Source organism: Zosterops lateralis (assembly GCF_965231275.1).
Source record: "Zosterops lateralis genome assembly, chromosome: 12".
In the NCBI taxonomy this organism is placed as follows: Eukaryota; Metazoa; Chordata; class Aves; order Passeriformes; family Zosteropidae; genus Zosterops; species Zosterops lateralis.
The window spans coordinates 12,044,030-12,063,834 of NC_139772.1; the positions used below are offsets into that span (position 1 = coordinate 12,044,030).

The 19,805-nt window shown below is 45.3% G+C and overlaps 1 protein-coding gene across 1 annotated transcript in view; it reads left to right on the forward strand.

The window, feature by feature from the left end:
- Positions 1-19,805, forward strand: part of NECAB2 (N-terminal EF-hand calcium binding protein 2) — a gene marked incomplete at its 5' end in the record, with an annotated part of 72,857 nt that overhangs the window by 45,049 nt on the left and 8,003 nt on the right. The window contains 2 exons of the mRNA XM_083870329.1: positions 9,668-9,693; positions 12,358-12,455. Coding sequence (XP_083726455.1) covers positions 9,668-9,693; positions 12,358-12,455 — 124 coding nt within the window. The remainder of the gene's footprint in view (positions 1-9,667; positions 9,694-12,357; positions 12,456-19,805) is intronic.

A 19,805-nucleotide genomic window follows, 5' to 3' on the forward strand; every position in this document is an offset into this window, starting at 1 on the left:
TTAAAAGTCTGTCTCGGGGCTGATCACTTTGAAGGAGCCTGACAGCAAAATTGATGTGCAGCCGTTAAGTGCTGTATTTACTCTCCTGGAATGCACACGGGAGAGGAAGAGCCGGGTTTACACACAGGCTGTGCTGCAGGATAGGGGCTGAAGACACTGCATGGAACCAGGATGTCAAAATTAAATAATCAGCTGTCTCAATGCAACGTGATGATAATATCATAGAAAATCATGGTATGTTTTCAGAGTGGAGGTGGTGGGGACCCTGAGAGCAAAGAAGTTGGTTGTGCTGACCATGACATGTCCAGCCCATCCTTCCAAGGACCACGGTCCCAGTTTTGCCTGGCACTGCCAGGGGACAAATAGAATTAATACAATAATCATCAATTTAACAAATTCGGAAGGGCCATCCCTCCTAGCAGCTAAGTTACTTGTAGGCTGTAATTAAACTTCTCTTCTCTTTCCTTTGATGCACTTGTGGGCAGAGTGAAATTTTTCAAGAAAAAGTCATCCATAAAAAAAAAAAAAAAAAAAAAAAAAAAAAAAAAAAAAAAAAAAAGAGGGTTTTGATGTAATTTATTAGGAATTCGGCACATGCAGAGACTTGAAAATGCTTCATACTGTACTAAATGTCTGATTTGCTTAAGGTGGTGACTATGATTAGAAACTGTTGGGTTAAACTTAGTAAATTAGTGTGCTATATTGATACATTTTTCAGGATATTAACTGTGCTGTTAGCAGGAGGTTTTTTGTGTTATCATCTGGTTCAGTTTTTAAGAGCTTTTCAAGAGATTCTTTTGTGAGTGAGTGGTTAGAGGTTCTGGCCAACTGTGACAATAAACCATGAAATGGTTTCATAAGGTACAAGGAATGGTCCAAGAGGACATTGCCTTAATCACCCAAAATTTTCTTTCTTGGGCAGGAACAGCTCCACCAATCTTTGCTCTTAACATGCAGATCCTGGGTGGCCCCAACTGGACATGCAAGGGGGAAAACCCCTCCCCTTGCCCACAGTGGAGCTGCAGGAGGCACTGAGATGCAGGGCTTTGTGCAGGGCAGCAGTGGGGGCTGCTCTGCCTTGGGCTTCTCCTGCACTCCCCAGAGTTCTGGGATTTGGGTTCATGATCAGCCCTTTGTGGAAAATTGCTCCTTTGTGCTGCATTTTGGGTATTGTTTTCTAGAAGCCACAGGGCAGGAAGGGCAGAGCCTCACGGATGCTGAGCCTGGTTCTTTGCAGTACCCAAACTCCAGCTCTGGAGCTGTGTGGCAAAGCAGGAGCCTGCAGTGCCATATTGCAGCTGCTGATGAACGAACTAACAAATGTCTGGTACTTCACAGGTGCCAGTTTATAGCTCCTGCCTTTTTTTAAAGTGACATTTATTTCTCTTTTAACTACTGAGAGCTTTGAGCATGCTTTTCAACAGCATCCAGACCATTGTTTCATTTTTATCCATATTCAGTCACTTTTCCTGCTGCCCTTGATAATTAGAGCTGGGTGTTTTGTTCTGTCAAACACTTCACCACAGAGAAAATGTTGTTTTGGTTGTCTTGAAACTACTGATGAAAGAAAGCATCTGGTCTGTGTCAGGGATGGTTTGAAGCTTGGGACTTTCTGAGGATGGTCTAGAGGCAACTAGAGGGGGTCTTCACTGTGCTATTTCTGACACCTGCCTGTGGCTGTACAGAGGGAATTGGGTTACATGGGGGCTTGGCTTAACTATGACCAGCTTTTCCAAGTGTCTGTGGCTGCAGAATGCATCAGTATGCCAAGGGAGTGAGGAGCTGAACCAGCCTTGAAATACAGCAGCAGCCTTTGAAAATGAGAAACTAGCAAGTAATGTCATGATAGTCTTCATCTTTATGGTAAATATTAAGTCCCTGAAAGGAAATGAACTGAGTTGTGCTGCAAAAATCAGTGTTTAATCCTCCCCCCCTCCCCTGACAAAGTGTCCATGCTGGTTGTATCAGCTGCACAAGCAAAAGCAGGAGTGTTCCTGTTAGCACACCACGGGCAAACCCAGCCCAGTGTGTGCAGAGCCCTGGTGCTCACTGCTGCTCACACCCCGTGCACAGCCCACACCCTCCCCATGGGGAGGGGACAGGGACATGGTCCATGTTCCGTGGGAGCCTCTGAGGGAGCATGAGCTGCCATTGCAGGAGAGTTTTCCCATTTTTCAAAGCTCTTTCCTTGAAGACTCTGATGAATGTAAAACTGTGGTGGAGGTAAGGGCCTCTGCCAGGAGAGGTGGGAATGAATCCAAAAGAAGACCAGGACCTCAGATTTCACAGGATATTCTTTTCACAGCATTGGAAGGGATCCACAAGGATTACTGAGTCCAACTCCTGTGTGAATGTTCCCTATGGGGATCAAATTCAAGCTTGCTGTTATCAGCACCGTGCTCAGACCAGCTGAGCCAATGAGGTCACAGTGGGCAGAGGGCCCTTCAGCTGCTGCATCCATGGCTGCACTTGGATGGTTTGGGACTTTAGGGATTGTATTTAGCAAATAAAATAGCCTCCTCATGTCATTTTTACAATGTTTATTACTGCTATGAGATGAATGCAACTATATTGCAGGTCAGTGGCCGGAGAAGAGACGTGTTCCCATCACACCCCTAATTACTGCTCCTGTGGAGTGCTATGGCAACTGTCTTTTTGCAGGGCATCTGCACTCCAGTATCACAGGCTGTCTGGAGCAAGTCCAGGCATCTTTGGATGTGTGCCACCCATCTGGGTGTGTTCAGCCTCTGATGTATCAATTAGTGGTCAGTGGTAACCACCCTGTTTTTTCCCCCTCTCCTTTTCTTTTGCAGTCAGATCTGGAATAGGATTTGTAACACAGGCATCTTACTGTGGGTGTATGAGATCTGTTCTGAGCTAAGCTCAGGCTCTGGCATGGGGGGGAGGAGGCCAGTGGGCAGCTCTGCCTGGAAACCCTGCAGGCTGGGCTGGGCTGTGGCTGTGGGCACTTGGCTGAGCGTGTGACTCTCCCTGGGAGAGCCACCAGACACACTCAGGGATCTGCCATGGGACTTCCACATCAAAGAGGAGAAGGTGGTAAAGATCTTCTGCTGATCTTCCCCATCATAACAGAAGGTCACCTAAAAGAGCATCTTTGGTGATGCTGAAACCACAGAGGTGGCTGTGTGGGCTGTCTGGGATGCTTTTTGTCTGGCTTGGGCAGGGGGGCCCAGCCTGCAGGGAACTGAGACCTCCTGCTTTCTCTCTCCACCATGGACTCCCTGTGTGACTCTACAGCAGCTTTGCAGGGTCTCATTGTGCAGGGAGGGAAGAGCCTTGAAGCAGGACAAATAAAGGAGTGTGTTTTATCCTGAGCCTACCAGACTTACTGTGCTTGTTTGTACAGAAGGTCAGTTCAGTTTACCTTGAAAAATCAGTGTTTTCCAGATTACTGGTTTTTAATGAGGACTCTGCTGCCCTGGTGCTCCAGAGGAGAGCACAAGGTGCAGAGCTCACAGCTTTGGGCACCAGCATTTCCAGTGAACATGGGCGTGTGGTTTGGAAACTGCATCTGGGCTAATGAGAACTCAGATGGCTTAAAAAGGCAAGGAGCTGCAGAGAAAACTATGTGAAAATATTACTATTAAAATATATTAAATACTGAAACATGACTATCCCATGGGCCTGAATGCAGGTGTGCTGTGCAGCCCCAGTGCTGCTCACCTTCCATCCTGCTCAGCAGAGAGCCACCCCTGTCACAGGGTGTGGAAAAAAGCAAAACTGCCCCTGTCTTGCTCATCATCTGCCTAAATCCCAAGGAAAGAGGTGCCAGGAGCAGGAAGAGGACAAACCCCAGGTTTAGGAGAGCAGAACATCCTTGGGGAGCACCAGACTTCAGCCTTCCAGCCAGTGAGAGAAAATCCTGTTGATAGCAGGGACAAGTAGGAGGAAAGAGACCATCTCTCAAAGTACAGAGAATGTGTTATAAACCCCAATCCTTCACCACAGGTGATGAGACTGTAATGCAAAATTAATATGTAAAGCTTCATACAGAATCCTCCTTTTGCTTCTCTCTATTTCTGAGCAATCCTTTGTCCCTACTTTTTTCGCTCCACGTTACCACAACTTTGGAGAAAAACTTTTTTTGTTGCTGGGCTTTCAGAGGCCCTTACTGTGCTCACCAGGTGCTCAGTGATGGAGCACATGCCAAGGGAAGGATGAAGTTATTAGTTTTGCTTTGGAGAAGACAGTGTTTTTCTCCCCTTCAGGAGCCCCCATGGGAGCTCTTCTCCACAGGTGTTTTAATCTAAATCATTGTGCTTCAGTGCTGGATGTGTCCCAGTTAGGTGGTGATCCATCCATATGCACTCTGCAAAACTTCTCCTCTTTCATAGAATAGGGATTTTTGGGGAAACCTCTGTCTAGGGGGAATGAGGAACCCTGTGTCAGCTCATGCCTCATGACTCTGCACATGTGGTACTGCCCCACTGGAAAAAGCAAATACCTGCTGGGTTATTTCAGGCTCACTGCTCACTCTCTTTTATTGTTGTACTGAATAGGGAGCAGGGCAATTGTGCCTGCACCACTCTGTGCACCTTGGAATTATTCCTGCAAAGCACACCACAAATTTATGTCACAAAAGGAACAGGGGCATTTGTCAGCAGGTAAAGACCATCCCTAAAGTAAAGCCAGGTGGGCCCCAGAGCCTTAATTGCCAGCTTGCCACAGCTAAAGAAATTAAAGCCAAACCTGATACATGCTCTGAATCCTCCTCTGCCCTGGATGCTCTTCTGGTTGTGGGCAGCCTTGGCATATGGTTTCTGCTGTTTCTTTGCATGTGGCACACCCAGATTTTGGAAGTTCTTTTTCAAGCAATACCATACGAGTGGTTTGGGTTTTTTTTTTTCTTAAACAAGCAGGTAGGTAAAGGGAAAGTACTTGGATAGATCTTGGGAAGGATTTACCAGGATTCACCAGAAGATACAATGATGGGCTTGGAAAGTTGTTTCATTCTTTAGAATTATTCGGCTCCTGACTGGCATCCATTATTTGGTATTTCTCTTGCTCTGCCTGGAATAATTTCTCTCACTCTGGGGTTTGTGTAAAAAATGTTTCATTGAGTTCAGAAACTAATGATGAGAAGTGACCATCTGTGACCCCTTAGTAGGCATCTGGATGCGTATTTGCCTCTTCTGAGTGTTGAGATAACACAGCGCTGTTGCTGATGGGACTGGAAGCCTTATCATCTGATATAATAATACTTTCCAGCTGCACTTGTTGTTTTTTAGTCTTTCCTAAATGAAAATGAGTTCTGCAGGTGGCTAATGCTAGAGGATAATTTGTTTCCGTGCTCGTTTGAAGCCTTGTAGCAAACCCAAAGCTGTGAATAAAAGATGGAAATAAAAGTAGAACGTGATTTCAGGGAAAAAACCCTCCATTTTCTGTGCTGGTGAAGTGACTAAGCCGTGTGGCTGCTGATGCAAACCTTTCATCTGCCCAAGGAAAAGGGTTATTATCTTCAGCTGAAGCTGATGGGGCACTGAGCAGCATTTGAGCAGCACACCCAGGCAGATATTTGCATGAGAAACGTGAAGATGAGACTTTGATGTATTTGCAACTTCTGAATTTCCATTATGTTTTTGATTGTACTGCCCCTTGGGAGTGCCTGGGACACCTTTCCTTTGGCTAAGCTGTAACCCAGGAAGAGAATTTCATGCTCTGCTCCTCCACATTATCTTTTTCATTCTGAGATAACTTTTCCTCTCCTCTCTTTAGCTGAAGTCTGGAAAAATATGTTAATGACAGGAAGACAGAGACTGTCAGGCTTGCCTTGGGGAGGCAGAGAGATGCTGGGGAAGAGAGGCAGAGAGGCTGGATTGCAGGCTCCTGGCTGTGTTTTTTGGAAGGATTCTCAGCAGCAGCACTGGACCAGGACATCCCTGGCTTTGCCATCTGAGACCTCCTGGGATGTTCTCTGGGTAACCCCTCCTGTGCTGTGCTCCCCTGGGCTTGTTTATTAAGAGATAATGCAAATAATCATCATGGGGAATCTCCAGAAATATATTTTTTTTCCTAGTGGAAAACACTGATTTGCTTTAACAAAGCATTAGACTGGTCTGGCTCAGTGAGCTGGAGGTTCTGATCCAAGACCTGGAGGTTGCATGGTACCATCATCCACCCAGAGGTGTGGCTGCTGGGATTAGGGTTTGAGGCTGTAATCCCTGGGCTGTTGGACACCCTGATGCAACAGGTCTTCTGTCTGATGGGGTCTTTTTCCTGGGATAACATCTCAAAGTTGGCAGCATGTTTCAAGAAAGGCATTTACAGAAACAGAAAAAGCTTACAATCTGATGGGAATCAGCAGAGTCAGTGCAGGACAGCTCTGATAAAAGCCTGTACATGGCCAATCTGCAATCAGGGACACGGCAAGACAGAGATGTGACTTCCCAGGGATCCTCATTAGCTCAGGTGCTCATCAAATCACAATTTAATGCTGGGTGGGGCTTTATGAGGAGAAATGTAACTTTTTCTGAAGAATGCAGGAGGCACAGCCATCACTCTGGGCAGCCTCTTGCTCATACAAGTCATGCATCAGTAATTACTCTCTGGGCAAGTTCACTTAATTAAGCCCACTGAGGGGATGCTCTCACAGCATGGTCATTGCTCTTCAAACTCCCACATAAGCAGAAGGACTATAACACTTAGAGGTCTTTTCTTTTTCTTTGAAATAGTTGGATGTAAACTAGGAGAGAAAACAAATTCCCTGTTGCCAATACCTTCATCTGATCAAATGATCCCAGTGTCTTTAAAAGGGGGGAAGTGATGAGCAATAAAGTCCTTTTTTATGGCCAAAGTAGTTCATGGCCTGGGCTCTGCCTTTTCAGAAGATGATCTGGGCTGAAATCTAAGCTCTTGTGTTTGCCTCCTGTTGGACCAATTAGGTCCCAAATGGCAAATGGAGGATCTCCAAAGTGTATCTTTGCCTTGGAAAGAAATCTCAAAGGGTGCACAGTCCCAGCAAGGCTGGGAATGTAGGGCTGTGCTGCTCCATGCTACTGCATTATTGGTTGGAAAGCAGAGAAAAGGCCTGGATTTTCAAAAAGACCAGAATTTTCTTGATTTTTTTTTCTCCTTTGAAAGAAAAACTTTTGTTTTGGAAAAAGATCAGATAGATGTGGTCTCTACTATGCAGAAAAAAATGTGTTATACAGAAATCTTTAATTATTCCCTAATTTCTACTTAAAATTCATTATATTCTGCTTAGTTAGTTGGGTTATGGCTTCAATAAGATCTTGAATTAGTCACATTCTTAATGTAATAAAAATTGAAAGCTAATTCACAGCCAAGTGTTCTGGTACTTGAACGACTTTTTAAATTTTTTTCTGAAAACATGAGAACAACTTGTCACGATTTTTCTCTTTAGCTTATTGTTGTGTACAGGAGTGTTAAATGTTTGGCATCTGAAAAATAAAATTGATTAATTCTTACCTAAATGTTTTTCTGCTGAAGGGATTTGTGATACGTGATTGCTCCAAAAATATCCTCTGAAGGGAAGCTCTGGGATGGAGGGTCAGGGGTGACAAGGGAGACAGTCAGGAGTTGCCACCTTCTATTTCACAGGGCCTGAACCTCAGATCCTGAATATCTGCAAATTAAAATCCCTACTGGCATAACCCATGGTGGAGCTTAGTTCCTAAAGTATCAAACCACCAGATCAGCTTGTAAATAGTTTTGTAGCTGGGTATTGCACTGGGCTGTTGCTGTGCAGATCTCAAGCTGGGCCAGAACCCCCCTGTAAGAATGGTGGAAATGTGGCTCTGTGTCAGCAATGTTCCCAGCAGGCAAACTCCTGGGGGATGGAAACAGCCTGCTCAAGTACCCATTGATTTCTCCTTACAGTTTTTCATCTGAACATTATCATATTTTTTTATTAAGTCAGCTTGTGACTTCAGTCATTTCTTTCATTAGGCTTATTCTGAAGGCAAGATGGCTTAAAATTAAAAGCAACTTCTCAGCCAAGTTAACGTTCAAGCACAATTAAGTTAAATCATACAAAGGCAAGATGTGAGGGAATAAAAGACCAATTTTGGCAGCAGCAGATCAATTATTACAATGCAGAATCACATGGAATACAATAATAGATTTTTTTTTCTCAGCAGCATGCCTGAGCTGCAAACCCATAACCATGTCAGTAGATGTTTATAAATAATAACTGTCTTCTGAAAAATATTATTGAAACACTTCGTGGGTGATGCTGATGTCAAAACTACTCTTATGCATGTGCCTGAAAGCAGCATTTGACTTCCCAGGCTGTGTGCAGGAGGGAGCTTTAGTCCTGGGGCTGGCACGGGGCTGTGCCAGTGCTGGAAATGCATCTGCTGGGGTCTCACCTGAATTTCTCTGCTGCTGCACTGCTGAAGCCCCGTGTTGGTAACCACTCTCTACCAAAGTGCTGTGCATTGCCAGAGCTCCTGGGATCAGGAGTGCCTCTGCTGCACAGTGCTTTGTACCTGTGTATTCAGTGGATTTGGCCATGAGAACATCTAAGTGAGGAAAGCTGAGCCCACAGCATCCCCAGGGGGGTTTGTAGGATTCAGAGAAGTAATTGCAGGGTTTGAGGAAGATAAGCCTCCAAGAGAATAAAGATAAAGCAGTGCAAAAGCTCACTTTGCAGAGAGAGGCCCGTGCTGCCCACCCTGCTGCCTGCAGCTTGTACCAGGCACCTGCAGGTGTGTCCTGCACCACGAGCTGAGAGACAAGAGGTGACTTCTTTACACCACGGCAGGCACCACTTACCCAAAAGGGACTGTCATTCAGTACCACCTGCTTTTTCAGCAGGAAACAGGGGGCGGGTGGCTCACTTCTGTCAGCTCAAGACATTTGTGTTTGCCTTGATCTGGGCTGCAGGAGGATGCTGTCAGTGAAATCTCTAATCCACTTATGCTGGCAGGTTAGACAGAGCAGGGATGAGTTTAGCTAAAGAAATAACTTTCCAGGATATAAATGGATGGATAAAATATAATTCTATTAAGGGATGGTTCCAGTCCTTGAATGGCACTAATGATTGTGTGGGAATAGGAGGCAAAAAGAGATTAGCAGCAATCTTTATTTCCCAAGCAGGTTGTCTGTTGAGATGTTGTTACATAAACTAAATGTTCACATGTTAAGAAGTAATTGTGCAATTTTGTCTGGGGGGAGTCCTGGGCAAGAGCTGCTTCATAAGGGCAGAATTAGGAGAACTGGTCCATCGAGAAAAGTATATTTTGCAAAGTTTTATTCTGAGTAAATGGGAACAAACACATTGCTGTGCCATATTGAGTGTCACCCCAGGGTGTTGCCAGGCTGGATGTTCGTAAGGCAGTCAGAGGGGTTGATGTGCCAGGTCCCATTTGGGAAAAAGTCCCCCCTCAGGGGGGATGTGCAAGTACCCATTTCCCTCTCAGGGAATATCAAAAATAACTTGTGAACCTGTTCCAGCTGCACAGAGGCTGAAGATGCCCTGGGTGACACCAACCCTTCTCCACAGGCTGTCCCCACTGGTGTCTGGGGGATGCTGAGGGGGCAGGTGGTGTTGCAGGAGGGCATCTGGAGTTAAGCCTGCTGGAATTCTAACTGTAGCCTTCATCTATCCTTTACATTAAAGTTGTCTTTCTTTCTCTTTCTTTTTTCCTGCTTCCTCCCCTGCCTCGTTCTCCCCCTCTTCCAGCAATGTGGACACCAAGGAGCTGTGTGGTGAGTGCAATCCCTCCTTTTTGGCAAGAGCAATCATTGTGTGCATGAGGGCCTTTGAAGGTTGCAGGAAACCCATCAGAGATTGCAGTGCTGTGGCAGCTGTGGAGCTGGAGGGTCTCAGCCCTGCTGCTGCTTCTCTGCTCCTTATTCCACAGGAAAATTGGCAGGACTTTTTTCATTTCCTTGCAACACAAATGGGGTCAGAGCTAAGCAAAGCACATGGACCCCATTCAATAACAAGCTGGAGTTTAATTTCTGGAGATGTTGTGGCTTCCAGCTTTGCTCTGAAGTTCAATAAACCTGGATCCCTCTGCAACGCCTGTAACATGTTTCTCCCCAGGCCAGCCTTCATGTTTCCCAGCAGGCTGCCTGAGGGGTGCACTACCTCTGCTGTACCTCCCACAGCTTGCCAAAATTAAAGGCTGAACAGAAAATCTGTGATAATATTTTGATCTACACCTTGACCAGAAAGGGAATGTTTCCTGCTGGGATTTCTGAAAGGCTTTGCTTCAACAGGAGGTGACTCAAACTACTCACTCAGGTGCATTTTTCTATGGATGCTTGATATTGGGAACTGTCTCCTGCACCCCAGCTTTTTGGGAGGAGATGGAAAGAGAGGTGTGTGGCCTTACAGAGAGCTTATCCATCTCTTCTCCTCCCTTCCTGTACCAAGATGCAGAAGAACATATGAAGCCACCTCAGCAGTCTTCACCATTTACCTTCATCACTTTGCCCCTAATTACAGCCTTTGGAAGTCTGGCTGGGAGTGGGTCGTGCAGACAGAGATGGGGTTACTGGGTGCCTGTGCCATCACCAGGCAGTTACTCCTTATTCCTGATACCTTAAAGACTTCTATGTCCATGGGTGTGCCTGCACCAGGACATTGTCCAGGGTTTCTTTCCCCATGGTGTACTCAAGCCCTGCCCACACCATTTTGAGAATCCAAGCTGGCAGCAAAAGCAGCAACATTTCCCCTTTCCACTGACTATTCCTGCTTGTCCTTGCCTTAGTGTGCAAGAGACAAAGACTTCCATAAAATCCTCTTGGTTTGCTGAGGGCTTGTTCCCATCTCTCCATTCTTACTGCATTAGGTCTCCCTGCCAGCTGACTCAAAAAATCAAACCCCCACAGCTTGGACCATCAACTTTGCAGGAAACCCAGGGGTAACATTTTCATTGTTTGACCCCACAAGGCTTTCTCCATCACTCTGATAAAATCAGGAAATTACATGGCTGTCACCCAGTGTGATCCCATCTCCCTGCCTCTCCCGGGGTGCAGCTGCCAGGAGAGAAGGGAGATAAACCCATCACCTCCTGGGGAAGCCAGAGAAAGGATCGATCAGCACAAGTTCCTGCCTAGATCTGTTATCTGCTGGATACCTGCCCTTGCCTGTGATTTATTTGCTTGCTTCTCTTCTAAGTATTAAACATAAACCCTCAGTTTGTCTAAATGGGAGCTGTGGTGTCTCTCTTGAAATGGGTTGTGCATTATAAAATGTTGAGAGCATCTTAAAAGTTATTTCTTGAGCCCTGCAGCTTCACATGAATAAATAACACTAACCAGCAGAGCTGAGTACTTTGTTAAAGTCAACTCTGTTCTCCCGTGTGCTCCTGGGTCAGTCTCAAGAGCTGTGCTGTGCCCACAACAGCTCATTTCTCCTGAAATAGATGGGTCCAGCTTTTTATTTCAGGACTTAGAAAAAGTCTTTACCTATCAGATCTGCTCAATTTTTTCTTTCCTGAGTAGGAAGGGAAAAAACAAACAAACACACTGCAATGAGGGTAAGCTGTTCACTTATCGTGGAACAGCTGCTGTCAGTCATGCTGTGACATTCCGGTTCCTGCCAAAATCTTCTTCCCCTTGGATATGTTCTCAGACTGTAAATAGCTACAGGCACTTCTAATTAAGCCAAGAAAACCTAATTAGTGGGATTGTTTCCTGAAGTTTAATGTCTTGCTGCACTCCACAGAGATGTCACCTCAGTGTGAAACTGCCTGTCCTGGTGCTGGGGAACGGCACCGGTGGCTTTTAAGGAACAGCTTTTTGCTGTCCTCTGTGTCAGTCACCAGAAACAGGGAAAGGACAAGGATGGCACAGGGGAAGTGTGGCTCCCTCTCAGTGGAGTACACGTGATTTTGGGCCCAGCTTGCAGCTCTGTTCTCTTCCTTTCAAGGCCTATTTTACTCTCAAAAGCTTGTTCAACCTGTGACTGTGGGCTGAGGTGTAAATGTGATAGGAGTGTAGGGAAAGATGTAAGGCTAGTCTCAGCTCATATAACTTGGGGTGAACTGGAAGATATTTGGATGTTTTTAGCGGCAAAGAATGTCAAGGGAATGGAAAGAGGATTTCTTCTGAGACCTTTTCCTCCATGCCAGCAGTAGGGAGAGAGACCACATACAATCAAATGCAAAAGTAGTCATAGAAATAAAGAACCTGATGAGTTATTTTCAATGGGAGCTACTGGGTCTTACATCTCCTTTTTGCAATGGTCCCAACCTTCATGGGAATCACACCACTTCCCATCCCTGCAGGACAAATTGTGACTTTGGCTGAGGATACAGAGTATAAAAATACCCCTGGAACAACCAATAGTAGATCTTGATGTGTCAAGTAGCCTCAAGTCACATTGACATGTTCCCATCATGTTTTTCTTGGTTTTCCCAGACTATTTTGCTGACCATATGGGAGACTATGAAGATGTTTTGGCCTCCCTGGAGATGCTGAACCTCTCCATCCTGAAGGCCATGGACTACACCAAACGGGTGAGTGCTCCTTCCTGTACCTCACGTTTTACTGGCTCAGAGTGAGTGGCGTAAAGAAGAGAGCATTAACAGAGCACATAAATCTGAAAGGTCCTCATCCTCTTCAGCAGTGCTGTCTGCTCTGCAGACAACACAGCCTCTGGGTCTCTTGGGTGGGATTTTGAATGCATGAGTTGTTGTTAGCAGCACTGAGAGGGCTTTTGGAAACTTCATATTATAGAGCTGCCTTTAAATCCACCTTGGAAGGCATGCTGCTTCCCAAACACAGCTGCTTGTGTATGAAGCTGCTATATTAGAAACCAGAGGGCTGTGTGTTTGAAGGACTGCAGAGGAATCATGCAAGCACCAAAACCAAGACATAATGACCTGGTTTATATGTGCAAAGTAGCCCTAAGTCCTTAAAAATCCATCTCGTATGTTAATGTCACTGTTATAGACAGTGACACTGATCAAGAAGCATAATTGGAGTTCATTTACAAATATCTATAAAATCTGAGCTGATGTACCATATAAACATCCCTACTGAGTGGTGCACCCCTCATTTGTTGTCTTGCCAGGCTGAGAGAAGTGTTTACAGAGCTTTAGTTCCTTTGAAACCTGTCCTTCCACACCACTTAATAGTGCAACTGGGCTGTATCAGTGATATTTATTTCCTCAGGATAATCAATACCTTCTCCCACTTCCAGCTTCAACCACATTTGCATTGTTATTTTGTGCCACAATGAATAAAAAAAGTCATTTTCCTCTTCAATGGTGAGCAGTAAGGTAGTATACTGTGGGCCAAGCCAGGGAGGAAGGTTTTGCTTTTTCCAAGCAGTTGTAAGGACTTCCCAATCCAACTACAGCCCTCCTGCAAGCAATCCAATTTGAAATCTCCCTTCCATCTATCTTTGAAGCTAAAAGAGAGACTCAAATTACTCCACATTAAAGTGACAATGATAAGAAGTTTCAGGAGTTAGAATGGGAAATGGCGAATTTCTCTCCCTTCTTGCTGCTGAGTAAAGAGCTTGATTTCCTTGCTTGATCAAAATCCATCCATTTTGACGTTTGTGAGGAAGGCAGCATAGAAAGTGTAGGCACATATTTAACGTGTTGATGTCTTGCCATAATAAACTAAGGGCAAAAGTTTTTGGCCAAGCACTGATCCGTCTGAAGTGTTAGTGATTTTTTATCAACATCATGAAAGGGTTAAAAAAATCAGGACTACACTAATAGCTCATTTTTTATTATTAAGTTTCTGTGTCTGTTCATGTCTCATTTATATTCATTATTAGCAATTTTCATGACCATCAGGTTTGCCAACGATGTATTTTAAATAAATGTTAACATGCTAATAGAAATCTTAGTAATTCACTTCAGTTTGCTGTTCGCGATGCCTTCCACCACTGCTTTCTCAATGTGATGTGAATATATATATATGACTAATCCTTCCTAATATTTTGCAAGAGGAAGATGGTCAATTCCTTAAAAAATAGGCATCTAAGCATTTGGATATTATTTTGCATGAGACATCTGCAGCAGAGGCAGGTTGGATATTCATAATCCAAATCCACTTGTAAGAGGAACACCTTTCTCCCTCCTTGACTCAGCAAATTCTGGCAGGATTCACCTGCCTTCATTGCAACAGGTCAAGCTTCTTTACCTAAACCTGAGCTGGTCACCTCCATCAGGATTTTGTGGAGAGAAACAGGGAGATCTGGAGCACCTTCCTCCTGTGACACTGAAGGATCACAACTGTTCATCTCCAGTGCAGACACTTCCCAAGCCAGGTGAGGGAGTGCTGCCCCAGCATCCTCCCATCCCCTCATTTTATCAGCCCGTGGGCGTGCTGCTCTTCACTGCCTGGCAGATTTTTGGCAAGGGAGCAAGCAGAGCAAGACTCTATCACAGAGAGGAGCTGGCAAAGAAGCATTTAATGAAAAACACTGCTCTCCACTGTGATTTTGTGAACAAAGTGCTACAAACTTCATCAATGAATTATTCAAAAGCAGGCGCTTTGTTCAGGTAAAGGAGCAGGGGAAAAGAAAACCCAACAGGGAAGAAGCTGTTGTGGGTTGTAGAGAAACCTGTCTCTAGTGTTCAAACAGGATACGTTTGGTTGGGAAGGAATTTAAACCTCATCAGGTTCCACCACTTTGCCATGGGCAGTGACACCTTCCACTAGACCAGTGGAGCACAAAGCCCCATCCAGCCTGGCCCTGGGCACTTTCAGGGATGGGGTAATTTCCTTCTGCTCCATCTTCTCCCCATGTGATGCTGTAACCAAGGGTCCCATGTGGGTGGGTTGCAGGATGTTTAAAAGATTCATACGTTTCACATGTATTTTTAGAAACACTGGAAGAGGTGAAAGGTGGCCAAAGCAGCAGGTCTTGGTAGAGTTAAGTGTAGTTTTGTGCCCCCTGATGCTCAAGCCTCTTGCTGCCCCTACACCTTTTCCTGTGGTCAGATCCTGCAAAGGGTTGGGTGATGATGCTGAGCACTGGGAGATGTGAGAAAACTGCTTTGCTTGTGAGCTGCTCCTGCTTCTCCATAATAAAACACACACTTCCTAGGCTGGAAAAAACTATCAATCATTTAAGAGCGTTCCTATTTCCTCCTTTTCAAACAATGTATTTGGGGCAAACAATAAATGAAGCCTAACCTTTATCTGTGTTGTCTTTCTGAGAGGTGCCAGCTGACAAGAAGGCATGGAGAACCATGGCACTTAATCACTGTTTATATTTCTCACCTTAAAAGACAACTGATTATTTCTTGCTCATAAAAAGAGAAAGCAGCAATTATCTCGTGCTGTAGGAGAAAAAGTATCAGCAGTAATTAGATTCAGCAGTGGAAGGTCTCACACAGCAAAACAAAATCTGTCATTGTAATTATTTTCCAATACAGTGATGTCCGTGCCTCATTGAAATGACTGCCGGTGACAATTGGAAATACAAAGTTAAATTGGAGAGAAAGGAAATGAACTTTTGGGTTCTAAATAAAGCTGACAGCAGGAGATGTTCCTATATAATTCTCTTTTACTGTTGTGTAGTGCAGTCAGTAAATACCAAAGCCAAATTGGCTGGGAAGGACGTGGTTTGTGTCCAGTGTCAGAGGGGATGTGTGGGGAATGGTGGGAACTGAGCACAGGCAGGTTGGTGCTGTCCCTCCTCCTCAGTCACTGAGTCCCCTGCCTCAGGGGACAGTGCCCACCTGTTGCTTCCACCATCCCTGTCAGCTTTGGGGGTGACAGAGGAAGTGCCCAGCAATGGAAAGGTGGTGGTTACCCCTGCACACCCTCACCCAGACACCCCGGGAAATGTGACTTAGCTTGGTGAAAAAACAGTGTGAGCCTGAGAGGCTCAATTAGTCTTGCTCGTGTCAGCTCCAGGTTCCACTGCCAGCTGCACTGGGGTTGCTCCTGCTTCCAGCTTCTGCCAATTAAGCATTTTGCAGGACTGACCACGGAAGCATCAGCAAGGCTGACCTTAAGTGGTGAGGCAAACTTTAAAAGCAAGCTGCAAAGAGATCAAAAAAATGCTGAATGATGAACATTTTCAAGGATGAAGCAGCTCAGGTTTAAAGTCAAATCATCCCTTCCTGTGGATGCTCCTGTTCCAAGAAGCACTGATGACTGACCTTGGTGCATGCCCTGTCCCAGATGGAAGGAAAGTGCTCGGAAAGCAAAATTACCCAAAATTGGAGCTGAAATTGCAACTGCCCATGCACATGCCAGAATGAGACTGGCTTCAGGGAAGAGTAGGGTACAGCAGGAAGTATTTATGGAGCAGCCCTGAGGATTTGAGGTTTGCCCTGGACCAGCTGCTGCTTGGTGTTCAGCATCATCTTTGGTCCTGGAGAGAGAGCAAAGATATATGAAAGACAGTGTTTTACTCCTTACTTGCTCACTGACAGCTCCACTGCCAACATCTCAGTTATCTCATTTAATGGACCTGGAGAGGAAATATGACCAAGTGGTGACACAGCACAGACCCCCTGAGAGCCTTCTCCTGTCAGAGTGCCAAACACCACATGTGTGTCTCATGGACTGGTACTGTACCCAAAGCAGCTGCAAATGCATTTTCCCCTTAAAATTCATTATTTAGATGTGAGAATATGTAAATCATAAAGGAAAAACTGAGTGCACTGGCCTTCAATAGCAGCTGCTGCTGCTCCAGCAGCAGTAGGGAGCCCAGAGGTATCTGCATACAGGTGAATAGGTTTGCATGTTATTTGTGAGTTAAATTGTTCCTTCAGCAATCCCCCCTTCTTGTCTCTGCCTTATGAGATGTAATTGCAGTGATGCTGGGCTCCTGGGGCTCAGAGGAGGTGCTGCAGCAGATGTCTCCCTGCTGCTGGTGCCAGGCTGACCATGGGTCTCCCCCAGTTTTCAGCCCCCAGTAGCAAACTGCAAACTGCACCTTTTTGAGCAGCTCAGTTACAGCCCCAGAGCAAGAACCATCTGCCAGCAGTCTTGGATGCTAAAAATGGTGGATGGTATTTTTTGTTTTACAGCACAGCCCAGATCAAACAGTGCTCTTATTTGCATTCTTACCTGCCAAACTTAAGCTTGCCAAAAGTGATATTGCTCTTTTTTTGAATGATGACACCTCAAGATAAAATAGTTGCTAGAAATAATCCTCTGAAAGAACCTTTTCCTCCCATCCTCCAGCTAATCCTTTATCTCAGCCTTTCATTTAACTTGAGCAGATTTACTCCTGCCTTGCTGAATGGACGTGGTGCTCACACTGAGGGTGTCAGGTCCCTGGGGCAGGGCTGTGCCCTGTCAGGTGATGGACTCCTGGCAGAGCAGAACACAGCACAGTGGTGGCACTCCTGGGTTGTGCCCAGCCCAGAAAATGTGAGCTGCTCAAGGCTTCTCACAGACCTCTTGTTCTGGCCTTGCCTCATGGTGGTTAAATGAGCAACAGCTGAAGACTTCTGTCCCAGGTTTGAAGTCCATGGGGTGCGGCTGCAATGCAGCACAGCCAGGTCTGAAACACTCCTATGATGCACTTTAAGATGTAATCATGGTAAATAGCTGTGGCTGAAAAAAGAAAAGCGTGGTGATGGGTCAGTGAATTGGTAAAGGATGAGTCAATTCTCCCTGTGTTTTGAATTACACATTTCTGAATAATTTCTGTATCAATTTCTATCAAAAAAACAGATGCTGATCTCTGGGAAAGTTACGGAACTTTATAGTTGAAGAACAATCTTAAAGGAAAGGAGGTGCTCTTGTTTAACTTCTCAGAAAGTATTTTTGCAAGTCTTCTCTGAAACTGATTTAAGAAAATATTGCACCACAAATTAAAACAAAATGTGCTGCTTCAGTTCTGCAAGAACTGAATTTTCCCCAACTTTTCTGTTCAGACTCCAGACTAGAAAGCCTCTTCTCTGTTCGATGCCATCCGGAGAGATTTTATTGCCAGCTCTGCAGGGCTGTGCATGAGATCCAGCTGGGCTGCCAGACTGTGGGGAGCAGGGGCTGGCAGGGAGATGAATCTTAAGGTCTCTCTTGGAACTTATTTTTAGATTAAGATCCTCATTCACTGCTCTTCTGCTTGTCTGTTCCTGCAAAGTTCATGTCCTTCCAGTCTTCTGAAAAGGAAGAGCATCTTCTATGGAAGCCTTGCTTGTGCTGTCCTGGCTCCAGCTGTCATGGACCTCCTGGTTTTCCTCCTCTTCCCTCCCACTTTAGGTCTATTATTCCTGGGATTTAGGTAAATTGTATGGTGAAGGTGTCAGTGCTGTTGTCTTGCCAAGTAGTCTGAGAGCAGCTTTGAAAGAGCCACCAAAAGGGAAGGCAGGAAGCAAGTGAAAGCATAAGCATGTGGCACAGCCAGGCTGAGCCTTCAGCAGCTTGACCATCCCACACTGCTACATCTGCAGGGTCCTTTGAGTAGGTCCTGTTTGGAAAACAAAATCTGCACCTTCCTTGGAAAACTGAAATAAAATATGTATCAAATTGCTCCCTTGTGGGTACTGAATACAGCTAATTAGGAACATGTGTGAAGCAAAAGGCTGGTTATAGCCAGGGTGTTGAGAAACAGGAGGCCATACTTCCAAGCCTGTTCTTTGCCTGCTGGGTGAGTGCACAGGGTGCAAATGGGCCAGAGGCCTCTGGATCCACAGGTGACCTTGGGGATGTACAGCACAGCCCATAGTGGGCCAGCAGACACCTGCCCTTCACATCCCTGGTGCTGCATGAAATATGATGGGATTCCAGTGCAGCAGGGAGGTTCTGTTATAATGAGAATAGAAAAGTCCTGTGATAAATTGCTTGAGAATGGTCTATGGCAGGAGAGCTTCAGGACCAGACAATGTAAGCATGAGATGAGTCCAACACTGAGATTTGCGAAAGGAGGACTTTACAGCAAAAACTTTCCAAATCCATATGATGCTGTTGTCATTTTTTAAATCTGAACAGGTGTCTCATTTGGTTTTTTAAAGCTGTTTCAGGAAGGCTGAGGGTCTTTCATATGGTAATGCTTTCATTTATCAACTATTTAAATGCCTGTTCTCTTCAGGTTTCTCCTACTGATTATGTGCCAGGCAATCAGTTTTGGGTCTCTGCTTTGGAAGGATTTAAAAGTCGGGGAGAGGGAAAGGAGAAAGAGGCAGGTCTGAGTGTTATTTTAATTATAAGAAAATACGTCTTGGAAGCAAACAGGCAATTATGAGCAACGAATTTAAATCAGCCACTCAGAAATTGCAGTGCAACACATGCCTGGTTTTTAAAGGGCTGGGTGGGTGGAAGATAACCTCTCCATCATCCCGGGATGAGGCTTGATGGGTGTTTTATGGCATGGCAATAGATTTGTTGTCAGGTTTTGTGTTTTAACTGGAGGAGAAGTGTGGGTGAAACAGAGTTGCCTTTGGTTCCCAACTGAAAAGCCTTCTCAGCTCGGCAGCATCACTCTGTGGGTGTGCTTGGACTGTGGTTATTAACATTTGGAGAAGTCATCAGTGTCACCAGGCATGGTAATTGTCAGCCAATTTGGCCAGTCATGCTCAAAGTCATCACTGGGAAGCCTTGTTGGTCAGATTGTAACCCTGTGAGGCAAAGGGAAGATGTGGGGAGGTCACAGTGGGTCTCCAAGTTCGTGGGTGGTGCAAAATAATCTGTATTTTACATCCTGTAGTCTTAATGAGCTGAATAGTGACCTTTAAAAATGCCAGCAAAGAAGCTTTGAGATCTTCAACAACATTAAAACTCTCATTCTTCAGTATTTGATACCACAAGGACATGGCCATGAGAGCCCATTTTTAGGCATCCATTTGCAGTGTCTGGAGAGGGAAAGGTGGTACTGGCTGGCACACAACAGCATCAAAATCCCAGCCATGCTTTGCACAAGTAACACATCCCAGGGGTGT